Genomic DNA, 13,354 nt, shown 5'->3' with positions numbered 1-13,354 from the left:
ACGGCTGCCCTTTCGCTCAGGAGTCCTTGCGCGCGCCGGCTCCGTCCTGACGAGAAAGGGCTTCTCCGGCCGCTGCACCTTCGCGCATGCTCAGCAGTGCTTCTCTCTCTCTCTCGTGCTCTCCATTCCTGCCGCGATTGGGCGGGGGCGAGCGAGCGGGGTGGGGGAGCAGGGGCGGCTAGTAATAGGCGTGCCTGGTGGTCGACCCTCGTGCTGCCTAATGCGCAGCGTAGTTGCCTCGGAAGTAACACCTCCCCTCAAAACACACACATAACTAGGAAGGGGCTTGCTTGCAGGCAAGCGGGTGATAAGCTTGCAGCTTGTTTTATAATCAGTTTATGACAGGGAAGTGATCGCCTAATAAAACCTGTATTTGCCACTACGCGTCGGATATTTCTTCGCGCAACTCTGATCTCTTCAGCTCCCCCCCCCCAAAGCGATATATTTGGAGAAGGCAATGCAAAACGACCAAGGGCATGGAAAATTTTTGCCCATGAGTATGGTATCTGGAGCTCTTTAAAAACAGGACAAGGGATGGAGCCCGTTAAAGGTCCTTGATTACCCAAAGAAAGGGTTGGGGGACATGATGGAGGTTTGTAAGATGACATTTGTAAAATGGGTAGGGAGACGTTTTTCTCCATAAGACTAGATACGCAAATGAAGCCGAGTGCTGGCACACTTAAAAACTATGGAATTCGCTCCCATGGGATGTAGTGATGGCTACAAACTTCCACGACTTTGAAAGATTAGGCAAATCCACAGCTACTGGCCATGGTGGGCTGTGTTTTCCTCTGTTGGCCTCTGGGCTCCCTTTGCTGGGAATTGCCATGTGGGGAGTATGCTGCCACACTTCATTCCTTGTAAGGCTTCCCAGGGACATCTGGTTAGCCACTGTGAGGACAGGATACTGGACTAGATGGGCCTGTGGTCCATCACGGCTCCTCTCAGATTCTTAAGTAAACCCTGTTAATCTTTGTGAGGTTTACTTCTGATTTAGATGCACATGGGATTGTGCTGATTAGGGGTGGGATGGAGGACATTAATGTCGCAACTTAAGAGACTGAAGAGGCATATTTCTTTGTCTGATATATTGGCTGATTTCTGCCCCAGCTTTTCATCCAGAAGGAGTGCTCAAGCGACTTGAATGTACCTTAATTAATTATTTCTTGCCAGTAAAACAGAAACCAATGAACTTATAATAAAAAGAAGATGTACTATAATCAACAACAAAATAGAATACCTCAGGAAGAAACAGAACGACAGCAGTAAAACATCAGTAGTAACACACTGTGAGTGGGCAGTACTAAAATTTCCTTGAGAACATAATAAAACAGCAAGCTAGTGGTAAATAAAAGTTTTTATCATCTTTGAAAGTGTGCATTCATTTAACATGTCCTGTTTTTACATTAAAAATTAGAGTCTCCAGGATTTCCAACCAGGAATGGAACCACATGGAGAGTGGTTTGTTTGTTTATTGCATTTATGGTTCTCCCCTTCCTCATTTTATCCTTGCAACAACCCTGTGAGGTAGGTTAGGCTGAGAGGCAGTGACTGGCCCAAGGTCACCCAGTGCTCTTCATGCCTGAGTGGGAGTTTGAACCCTGGTCTCCCAACTCCTAGACCAATACTAAATGCTATATCACACAGTCCCTTTCCCTCCTGTTGTGATTCCATTGAAATCACTCCCCACTTCCAAGCTGTTATTTCCAGGAGGTAATCTGCCATTGGTGGTCTGTTGCAGGAAGCATGGAGACTGATTCCTATTGCTTACCTGCTGGATCAGAGCAGGGAATTCCCAGGCCCAAGGTAGCTTGGATGGAGTCTGCTGGAACAAGCAATGCAGGATAAATTTTCAAGCTTTATGCTCAGGGCTACATTAACATCAAATGTGTATTTTGACCTTAAAAGGCTACTTTTTGTTTCTGGTGATTTTGTCATCCATTGTCACTCAAGTACTAAGAAGAAAAGAAATATATTATTCAGTTCACAGAGGCTGTTATAGGTTCCTGTACATTTCAAACAAAGATGACATTGGTGGAGCATCATAGATTCTGTTTCTGTATCGTATTTCCGTTCTTTAGAGCCAGAAAGCTGCCAAAATTTAAAACACCAACTCAAAAGATAGTGACTAAATTGTTATTCACAGACTATCCTTAGAAAAGTATGTCATGTTATTTCTTGCAATCAGCCGTCATGGTGGTGTTGTATGAACTGTAAGCTACCCACACAATCACCTACTGTACTACCAGTTGACACACATGCATGCAAGTTACAAATGCTACTTAAATCAATCCACAAATTTCTCCCAGACCGTAACAGCAAATCCCGCAAAATGTGGTGGCGTGTGCTTTTGTAATCTGATAAATTTGCGGCCACTGCAGTATTGAAAGGAAGTGCCAGAGGAGAATGTCACTGCAGGAAGAAACTTGTAGGCATTCGGCTGTCTGCACCTCTACCTTTTGCTCTTATAACAGGAAACACAGGAAAAAGAGCAAAACATTTTCAGAACTCAACAGATTATTTGGTGCCAACCTATCAGTTCCCTATAGTGCATCATCATGCTTTGAAAATGTTCATGCACCTACACATTCCAGAGAGGGTCCTGTTCTCAGTCACCTCCACTGGTTTCTTCATAGATATGACAAAGTTTTCCTCAAATGAATACAGAGTTAAAACACTATACAGCAAACGAAGTCATAATATGAATAGGGATGGTTGAATCTGGAGTGTTGATAGCCTGCTTTTCATTTAATATTTTCAGTCCCAGAGTGGGGAACAAAGTAATAAAGAAAATATATATACACAAAAATTACAAAAGTATATAAACAAGCCCAATAAACAACAAATTGACAATTCTTTAATTAATGCAGGAGCATCTCATGCTCTCTGCATTTGCCTCAAGGAATACATCAACCCCTTACTCAAATGAGTTTGGGGAGTCAGTTTTCTAAATCGGAAATCTCTATGGCTGCAATCCTAACCCCATTTACTTGGAAGCGAGCCACATTGAATTCAATATTCTGAGTAAACAGGGTTAGCACTGTGCTGTAAATGACCCAAGCTAGCTCTGGTCTATGCCTTGCGAAAGGCATTTGAAGCAGTATTTGCATGCTCCATTGACTGCTCTGCCATGTGGCACCTGCAATATGTACCCTGGTTTACTGTGCAGATCTCTACCATCACATGGGGTTTCCATGCCATGGTCAGAAGCTGGCAGCTGGGATGCCTGATGTTGGCACCTTAATTTTCCCTATAACGGCAGCAATTCTCAAAGTGTTGTCATAATATCAATAAAGGGGCAGCCTGGATTCTCCCATGAGGAAAACGATCTACTCAGTACAGTATAATTCAAAACTTCCAGAAAGTTGGCCTGAACATGTGTATTTTTGTGTGCATAAAGCCTGATTAAGGTTTTTTAAAAAATTTTTTGCAAAAGATAAATATAACAACAAAATAAATGCAAGATTTACAATCAAAGTAGGGAGGGAAATCTGAAAATTTACACTTGGGAGCTCCCAACAACATACTTTGATCCTTCCCTGTTAATGAATTTTTGTTGCCAAAGCTTATAATTACCTGGTATGGAATGTGAATTTGCTCAGCTAAATAATGCTCAGGCACAGTAGGAATCAAATGTTACTTCCCTCAACGGTTTGTTGCAGTATAATGCAGCTTTCCTATCTTTAACCACTTTGGTTAACAACTAAATAACCATTTACTCCTCTTTCCAGGTGTGGCTTGATGAAGTTAATTATGATTTATATTGCTGTGTGAAAGGATTCCACTGCTAAGAATTTACTAGGATTAGGAACAGAGGCAGCAGCCTTATGCTGGCTCAGTACTGAGATGTCTGCACTGGATGGCAACATCTCTGTGTCTGGGGATTCAGGCAGGAATCTGTCCCATCACTACCTGGAGATGCTGGGGACTGAACTGGGACCCTCTGCACGCAAATCATGTGCTCTGCCGCTACTGAGCCATGACATCATATATATATATGAAAGGGGTTGAATTGTGAAACCCAGCTCTACTAAAATAAAGCAATGGAAGTTCCTCGCCCTCCCTCTCTCATCATATTTTGTTAAGCACAGCTAGGATTTCATCCAAAAAGGAAACTAGGGTATTAGGAACACAGAAGAATGTGGGGGCCAAGATACAATGCAATGCATATTTGCTCAGAAATGTGCCTGCTAACTTCAGAGAGAAGTTAGTCCTTGGTAAGTATTGCCTATTCTGAAACAGGACTAGCCTTGTTCAGATTAATATCTGGCACAATGAAATTGCTTGTGGGTTTTCTTTTTCTATATTACAGCCTGAACAGTCGGTTCTTGCTCTCCCCCACCCCGCTTCATAAGCAAGAGATGACATGCCCAATGGGGCATTTTACACTCCAAAGTAATTACTTTCATTTCTTGGGGGTGATAGAGCGCTCCGCAAACCTTTTCAAGACTATTTTCTTTGTACCGCTTGCAAAAAGAAGAATGCCATATCATTTTCTCTAATCTCACAAGATGACACTTTATGCTTACATTAATTTTCTTGCAAACATTTATAAACCTTTTTTTAATGGAAAATGTAATCATCTTGATTGTGGGCTAGAATTCAGCTCAGGAGTAGCAGGTGAGTGTACAGTGTATACTGAAGTAGGGCGTCTAATATCTAGAGAAAGAGTTTACACTACGATAATGAAATTCTGTAAATGTAATTCTGGCAATTGACTACCGGCTGAAAGGTCTGGAGAACATGGCCCCACTCCAGCTTCAGTTATTTGCACTATTAACCAGCAGCTACTACTAGACTGTGTATGGGTATACTCTCTACAGTATCAGAGCTGTATAGCTTTAAATACCGGTAACTGGGGATCATGAGTGGGAGAGTGCTTTTGTGCTCATGTCGTCCTCCTGGACTTCCCATAACCCCATAACCGCCCACTGTGCTTCCATATTTCCTTTGTAGCTGTTGCACAAACACACCAGAATACAAAACAATCCCTGACTTTGTACACATTATCGCCTTAAAATGCAGCGAGGTAATTTCCCTCTGCTGTGTTTCAAACTTTTGCATGATGTGTTGTACACATCCATCCAGAGGGATGTGTTTTCAACTCACCTGTCTGTCCACACCAGCGGGTGGAGAGGTGGCGTGGATGTCTTCATACGGCTTGTGTTTTCAAATTGGGTTGAAGCTGGTTTGGGGAGAAACGCATCAAAATGCAGCATTTCTCGAGAAATTGCAGCAAAGATGTGGATTATGGTTAACACTGTGTGTTCACAGCTTCACAAACCAGTGGTAAGAATGCATTGGATGTAGAGTAAACCAGATTGTGTTCACAGCCCCTTTGGTGTTTGCAAAGCACATGCTTCACCTGACAGCTTTCAACCACAAGGGAGCACTCTTTCCCTTGATTTTCTATATCTCCGAATCCTACTACCCCCCCCCCTTCTCCCCAAAGTAGTCAGATAATGGTATAAGTTTGCAAACTTTTCTATAAGCTTCTTCAGTTTCTTTAGAACAGCGGAAGCCAGAAAGGCTGACCTTACCCCCTTTGGATTTTTGGTATCGAAAGCCCTTGGCTAATTTTTCAGCAGACAGGAGATCCTTGCTTCTTGAGAAGGAGGAGCTCTGGCAACACTTGGCAGCTGCCTGTAAACTTTTCAAGTTACCCATCCTTTTGGAGACGGGTAATATCAAAGGGCACTATGGATTACAATACATGAGGAGTGTTTACAGCCTGGAAGATTATTTATGTTTGGCTTTGCCTCTATAGTCACACATCCAAGCTAGGAGAAAAGGAACACAGGAACCCTCTCATTATCTTTTGAAATATGAAGATCAGAGGAAAACCTGGGTTTAACGTGTGGAGTGATGGTCCTAGAAGCCTGCTTATAAATTAGAAACCATCCTACCTCTATAATAACAGATTCAGGAGCAGAGCTGATATCCAGACACAACAGCGGCTTTCTGGAATCGTTACTGCTGCTACAAAAGAAACCTTGGGCGTATACTACTGCTCTGACCACCACAAAGATATATCTGGTCCATTTGGCCTTCTCATCAATGGATTAACTGCGTAGAGCCTGTGTTGGACGTTGGCACAGCATCACTTCAAAATGGGAAGTAATAGCGACGAGGGGCTACTGAACAGGATCTCATTCTCAGGGCCAGCATCCCTCGGAAACAGCCACCCCAACCCTCATGGGTTACCACTCCGAGAACCATTTGGTGTTCCTTTCCATTTTGACCCAGCATACTGGGACCACCAGGCCTACGGTGGATATTCAGGAAGGTTCTCTTACTTGCCCTTTTCTGGGTACGTAGGAGTCTATGACTACTCTTTTGAGCCTGCCTTCATTCGAAAGAGGAACGAGAGGGAGAGGCAACGGGTTCGTTGTGTGAATGAGGGCTACACGCGCCTCCGAGACCACCTGCCCAAGGAGTTTGCTGACAAGCGTCTCAGCAAGGTGGAGACTTTGAGAGCTGCCATCACTTATATCAAACACCTCCAGAACTTGCTGGACCATCAGCCTTTAGGGACAATTCCTAAAATAGCAGTCCCAGCTGCGGAGGCCGCTGGTGCTTCTGATCTTAGCTTAAGAAGGGAATGCAACAGTGATGGAGAATCGAAAACTTCATTAGCTTCATCGCCCTATAGCGAATTTGAAGAAGTCTGCAGTTAAGAAAACATCTTCAGAAATGGACACCTTCTTCAAGCCTGCCTTTTAACTATTATTATTAAGGAGCTACATTATTTTTCAAAGGACAAAACTAGTCCCCAGCAAAGGGATGAAAAAGGTATCTTCTTTACTTGTTCTGGTCAGTTTTTGGCCATAGGGAGAAAAAAAATCTGTATTCTTCCTAATGTTTCCTTTTTGTTCCCAATGTTTTCTTATTTATGCTATTAACAACTGTGTGTGAGAGAGCAGAGAGGGAAATAATAACCGACCTTGTTTTTTGAAATCTGAAATATTCCTCACTTTCTGTGACCTTTGTTCTGTCTGTCAGCCAAAGGGAACAATAAAACCAAGTGAAAGAGTTGGTTTCAAGATATCTATATGTGGGTATTCATATATGATAAATAATTAGTAGGGCATTTTTTCCTAAATACAAGTGAACATATTGACCCCGATCCAGAGAAAGTTAGTTGAGCTTGAGCTTCATTGAAATCCATGGGACTAAAGTCACAAATATCATGATTTCAATGGACTTAAATTCATTGTGATATACTTGTTCCATTGATTAGAATGGCATTGAAAGACATTCAGACCCACTCACATTTTCATCCAAGGTGTTTGGAGGCTAGAAAATGAGAACAGAAATTCCATTATGTTTCATCAGGCTGTGATTTCAATGAATGTCATAATAGTAATGATGTCATCCTTACAGACACTTATTTAAGTAATAAGTCAGTTAATAACCAACTCAAAGTCCCTTTAGAATCAGTGAATGTTTTATCATTAACATACGTTTAGCCATTATTTCATTATAGATATAATTCTAGATTAGAAGCATGATACATTTTGCTTCTGCTGCGGCTCCGTGGGAAAATAGGAGCACATAACATCAGTTACTGTGACACGGATTCCATGTGCATGTGCGTCAAATATTGAGGCAGATCTACTATGAAACTAATTAAGCTTAAGCTTTAGGGTCCCTAATCCCAGAGGGGCCCCAGAAACGACTTTAGTCGCTTTAAAAACCTTATTCACACCAGTGACTTTGACATGTGAGATAATCCAGAGCACCAATTTTAATCAAAATCTGAGATGTAATAGTTTTGTTCTTTTAATGTGGTGGTCTGTTGTGGAACAACCCTACTGAAGCAGGTAACCGTGATTACCCAGACCTCATTGCTGGTTGTGAAGCCCCCTCCCCCAGGACGGTTCAAGTTTCAGGGGCCCCCAAAATATAGGTTTGCCACTGTGAAATATGCCAACATGCTAGCATGTAAGAGTGAAAGAAGGAAAACAGGAAGAAAAAAACACTCTATTTGGTGTGGCTTGTTGGTGGATGATATCCAAAATAAATAGGTGATCAGAAGCCTAAACAAGCAAGCAACTTGTATGTGATTAACTAATGGGAGTTGTTCTATTGGGGAGGGTCACAAAGTGAATTTGAATAATTATTCTGCGCAATTAAAATTTCACCAATGGAATTCTGAAGGAAAACCCCCCACATCTTCTGTATGAAAATGTGGGCATTTTAAAGATTAGAAATACTTGCTAAAATATAAAGCCTAAACGTGCTATGGTTGAAGTTTAGATTTAATGTTTTGGCCCTTCAAAGTCATGACTTAGATAACTGAGAACCTACCATGGGCTCATGCCCTCTCAAATGCCACCTCCTGCTCTCTTCTTTCATTTTGTGCTCAGATTAAATTATTTACCTTTCAGCACCAGCTATACTTTGTTGTTCTATCCACATCACCAAACTGTGATTATCACTTGCCATGCAACCCAAAACTGCAAACCAGGATCAAGCCAGTCATTCTGGAGGGCAAGCACAAACCCCAGTTTACCGGTTGTTGTGTTACAGTGCACTATGGTTTGCATCCCAGAGCCGGTGCACTGAGCAGGCCTTGCTCTCAAGCAAGGTAGAGAGCTTAAAACCTCTTGCCAGGTAACCCCAAGCAAACCAGGTACAAAAAGAGCTTTTAAGATATCTACCTTGCCTTGGATTTAGCTTGTACAATTTCAACCAGCCTGCCTTCAACCAAGTTTTGTTGAAATTGTGCAACTAAGATGCAATCATACTGTATTTTAAATGTGCTTTAACTGGAAAAAAAATAATAATTAATTGGTAAAAAGCCCCTGGACGGCTAAGTCCAGTCAAAGGCGACTTGGGGGCTGCAGCACTCATCTCGCTTTTAAGGCTGAGGGAGCCGGTGTTTGTCCACAGACAGCTTTCTGGGTCATGTGGCCAACATGACTAAACTGCCTCTGGTGCAATGGGACACCATGACAGAAGCCAGAGCGCATGGAAATGCTGTTTACCTTCCTGCCACAGCGGTACCTATTTATCTACTTGCACTGGTGTGCTTCTGAACTGCTGGGTTGGCAGAAGCTGAGACAGAGCAAACTGTATGGTGTGTGCGCAGCCTCAGTGGTGCTCTCTGTACAACTCAGCAAAGAGGAGGATGGGAACAAAACTAGATTTAGGGCATGGACATGTTAGTGGCTTAAAGCTCAGTGAGGTCGCTTCCTCCTGCTGCATTTCAAGTTGCGTTTTACTGAGCTGTACACACATTACCCAATTTGTTTCCCTACGCCTTTCTATTGAATGAAGTTGTCACCTGATGGCTGAAATGCATACACCTCCGCTTTTTAATTGGATGGAAGCTAGTTTGAGGAGAAACGCTTCAAATGCCACCATGGGAATGCACTGGAGCCAGGGTAATGTGTAATTGGCCTTAGCTGGATCTGCCTGTCATTAGCTCTGGCTCCACCTACTGTTGGTCTTCCTGTCTTCTGCCCTACCAGTTCCAATAGGTGCCAGCCATCACTGGGAAGGGGCTCTCTAAAACCATTATGTCCAGAGTCTAAGGGTTCATCCACACTTCCGCTTGTCCTATGCTTAGAAAGCACAGATCGAAGCAGTTCTGCCTTTGCCCAACTTCTTCTCCCCGGAAAACCGCTCAGAACAAAGACAATCCATGGGAAAGTTGACTGCCGTTTGCTCCAACTCAGTGCTAAATTGCAGGTTTTCCCAGGGGAAAGCAGTGGGGCAAACAGTGTGGATAAGCTCTAAAATTACCTCACTGTGCCCTCTTGTACCCGTAAGCAGTGTAGCTCAAGAGTGGGTTTCTACCACTGTTTTGTTGCATTACACCTAAAGTGAGGATTCCAAGTCACACCCACAATTTTGTGTACAATGCTAAGGGCGGTGTTTATCCTGGATTAACGTGGACTACCTGGGAGTGAGGTTGTGTGTGTGGCGCAAATCACATTTTACACTTAAACAGCCGGGCTGAAGCTGCCTTTCATCGCCTATGACTAATGGACATTTACATTCAGAAGCACAACAGGAACGTTCTGAAGCAAAATTGGTAGCTAAGTGCCATAAAGATGAAAAGCCTTAGACAAGTATAATTATCTTCGTTATTAGCTGTAGTAGTAGTAACAGCAGCAGCAGCAGCAACAGAGTCACTGAAAGAAGCAAACCACTAAGCACCATGGTAGTGGAAGCTCTTGAAAAGAGCCCCTTTGGGGGCTGCCTCCTTTCTGGGCAGCCTCTGGGGACCCAGTGGGTGGGACAATGAATGTAAATGTTGCCTTTGTACAGCACTCTCACACTCCTCTGTCCTCCATCCAGGCAATACAGTGGTACCTCGGGTTACATACACTTCAGGTTACAGATTCCGCTTACCCAGAAATAGCACCTCAGGTTAAGAACTTTGCTCCAGGATGAGAACAGAAATCGTGCTCCGGCTGCGCGGCAGCAGCGGAGCACCCCATTAGTTAAAGTGGTGCTTCAGGTTAAGAACAGTTTCAGGTTAAGATTGGCCCTCCGGAACGAATTAAGTACTTAACCCGAGGTACCACTGTATCAGAATTCAAGGACCCACAATGAGGGATCAAAGCAGAGTTGGTGAGGGATGTGGTTTAGGGAGAGGGTGTGCAGAGGAGGCATGGAGAGAATTCTGGGAGCCAGAGAGAGAGGCATTTGGCCCCAGGGATAGGATTCCCCAGAAGGGGAAAAGAAGGGGAAGGGGAAGCCCAATCTCAGTCTCCAAGTTCAGAGCTATCTCTCTGGCCCCCACTCTCCCTAATTCAGATCAAAGCTGGTTTGGGGGGGAAAATACATCAAAACACATAACAAACAACAGGCTAGATAAAAGATAGATTTGGATTGTGGTTTATCTCATGTGGGAGCACAGTGAGGGTGTGCTAGATTCAGAGTAAACAGGAGTATGAACTTCTGTTACTTTCAATGGGGCCATGGCTGCATTCATACCATACATTTAAAGCACATTTCCTCTCCCAAAGAATATTGGGAACTGTAGTTTGTTGAGTGTGATTGGAATTAAAGCTCTGAACAGTAAACTACAGTTCCCACGATTCTTTGTGGGAGGGGAAATGCGCTTTAAATGTATGGTGTGTTAAGCCAAGGTTAAGACTAACTTTTGGTAGATTGCATTTTGTCAATTTGATCTGCTTTCTTGCAATTCAAATGCCAAAACCCTGAGAAAGCACAGTATATTGGCCCTTAAAGATCTCCCAAATACAGATAATTCCAGCCATAAATGCAATGAAGTCAGCAGAGGTTTCAAATAAACTGTACATTTTGAAATCTTTCCTAAGATGTCTTTTGTCTAGACAGAGGTTTTCTTCAAAGTCTGCAGAGCATATCATTACCAAACTTTGAAAGATAGTGATCCAACTTGTCACTCTTGGAATTAATGTTTTAATAAAAACAGACCAGGAGATGTTTCTCCATGTGGTGTGATTACTGGTTACCATAAAAATACTTCACAGATATTCTTAGACACATGCTCAAGAATCTTATCAGCTTTCTGCACACTTTATCTATCAAACATGGGTAAAAAAGAAAAATAAATCCCCATTAAATTACAAATCAACCAGCACTTTGATACTATCACTATTTTAAAGATGTATAATCCGAGCCATGAGATTGTTTTGAAACCCCTAATAGCTTATAAAGTTGACTTTCCCCCTCAGGAATAACTAGCTCCTTTCAAGTTGCATTACTCAGTGTCAGTAAACGGCCAAAGAAAAACAGAAGGAGTCGTAATAAAGCACTCAAAAGTAATTAGTCACTCAATATCTATTTAGAACTTGGGAATGAGCAGGGTAAGCTTCAAAAGGAATCCCTTTTTGTATCCACACAGAACGTATGTCCCTGGAAATCTGAAATAAGGCTTGAAGAATCTTTTTCATGCGAGACAGATCTGCTCCCCAAAAATTTGTTTGCCAGATTTTTTTTTTACACTAACTTCATTCCCCCCCCACAACTAGAAGACAAAAGAATACTGCTATGAAGAAACCCCTATCTATCTATCTATCTATCTATCTATCTATCTATCTATCTATCTATCATCTATCATATATGAATGTGGTCTCAATTCCCCAAGTGTCAGTAGGCAAGAAAGCATCACTCACATGAAAGAGGGAGTATCAGCAGGTTTTGGGGGAATACCAAAGCTTGCAGAACTATGACCAAACTTTGGGGGTAGGGGAGCTCAATGAAGACTGAGCATGTTCAGTAAACCTGTAAGGCCGATTGATGGCATGGGGAACCAAGAGGGAGGGAGTAATGAAATGGAGTAGTCTGGAAGATGGCTGGAACTCTGAACTCTGCACGGCAACTGTTTCTTCCAGTTCCACTTTGCACCTCCATATTGAATAGTGCAGGAGGTACCTTGTTTCAGACAGAACCTTGAGACGACACCCAAATGGGAAAATCAAACCCATCCATTCTTTTCTTCTTCCCTTTCTTCTACGGTTTCTCCATGGGAGGGATTCATTCTCTCATGAAAGACCTGGCAGCTCCTCTAAGACCTGAACCTCATCCAAGTGATAATTACATCCGTTTGAAATTCCATGAACTGAGAACCAGCCTCCAGCTATTCAACGAACGCTCCTGCAGACCGCATGCTTCTGCAACATGCCCCTTCTCTCTTTGCATTCCTGGCAACCACAAGTTCTGGGCTACCACTGGTTGCCCTCTATTCCTTGGGGCCACTATGGCAACTGCATCTCCCTGAGTCCTTCAGCATGTGCAGTTCAGGTCAGTCTTTCTGTTTGCACTGGACTTTGGAAATACTGACCAAGTATACACAGAATCATTTAATTGTAGAGATGGAAGGGACCCTGGGATCATCTAGTCCAACTCCCTGCAATGCAGCTGTCCATATGGGGATCAAACCTGCAGCCCTGGTGTTATCAGCACCATGCTTTAACCAGCTGAGCTATCTACAGAGACACTCTCTTGCTGCTTTAAAGCACATAGGAAGCTGGCTTATACCAAGTCAGTCCACTGTGTCATCAAGTTCAGTATCTGCCTATGCTGACCGGCAAAGGCCATCCAGGGTTTCAGACAACAATTCTCCCAGCTCTACCTAAGGATGCCAGGGAGTGACTGAACCTGAGATCTTCTGCATGCAAAGCAGATGCTCTAACACTGAACTACTGTCCTTACTCCTAAAGTTAGATTCCAGTACTCATGGTTCTAAATGAAGGAAAGAGGAACTATGGAAGCCACCTTACAATGAGTCAGGCCCACAGTATCATCTGAACTGACTGGCAGAGGCAGTCCAGGGCTTCAAACATGTGTCTCTGCCAGCTCTACCTGGAGATGCCAGGGACTGAACCCTGGCATTTCTGCATACAAACCCATG

At 43.1% G+C, this 13,354-nt stretch overlaps 1 protein-coding gene across 1 annotated transcript; it reads left to right on the top strand.

Annotated features, from left to right (window-relative positions):
- Positions 1-5,199: 5,199 nt before the first annotated feature.
- On the top strand, positions 5,200-7,032 carry ASCL4 (achaete-scute family bHLH transcription factor 4). The gene has a single exon (XM_081928467.1). It carries the CDS (start codon positions 6,111-6,113, stop codon positions 6,675-6,677), a length of 567 nt encoding a protein of 188 aa, XP_081784593.1. The 5' UTR covers positions 5,200-6,110; the 3' UTR covers positions 6,678-7,032.
- The last annotated feature ends 6,322 nt before the right edge of the window (positions 7,033-13,354 follow it).

The sequence above is a fragment of the Podarcis melisellensis genome, assembly GCF_964234715.1.
Source record: "Podarcis melisellensis genome assembly, chromosome: 10".
In the NCBI taxonomy this organism is placed as follows: domain Eukaryota; kingdom Metazoa; phylum Chordata; class Lepidosauria; order Squamata; family Lacertidae; genus Podarcis; species Podarcis melisellensis.
This window is presented reverse-complemented; position numbering and strand designations above follow the sequence as displayed.

Coding starts and splice junctions, on each gene's coding strand:
- ASCL4 (XM_081928467.1), top strand. CDS start 6,111: ATGGGAAGTAATAGCGACGAGGGGCTACTGAACAGGATCTCATTCTCA.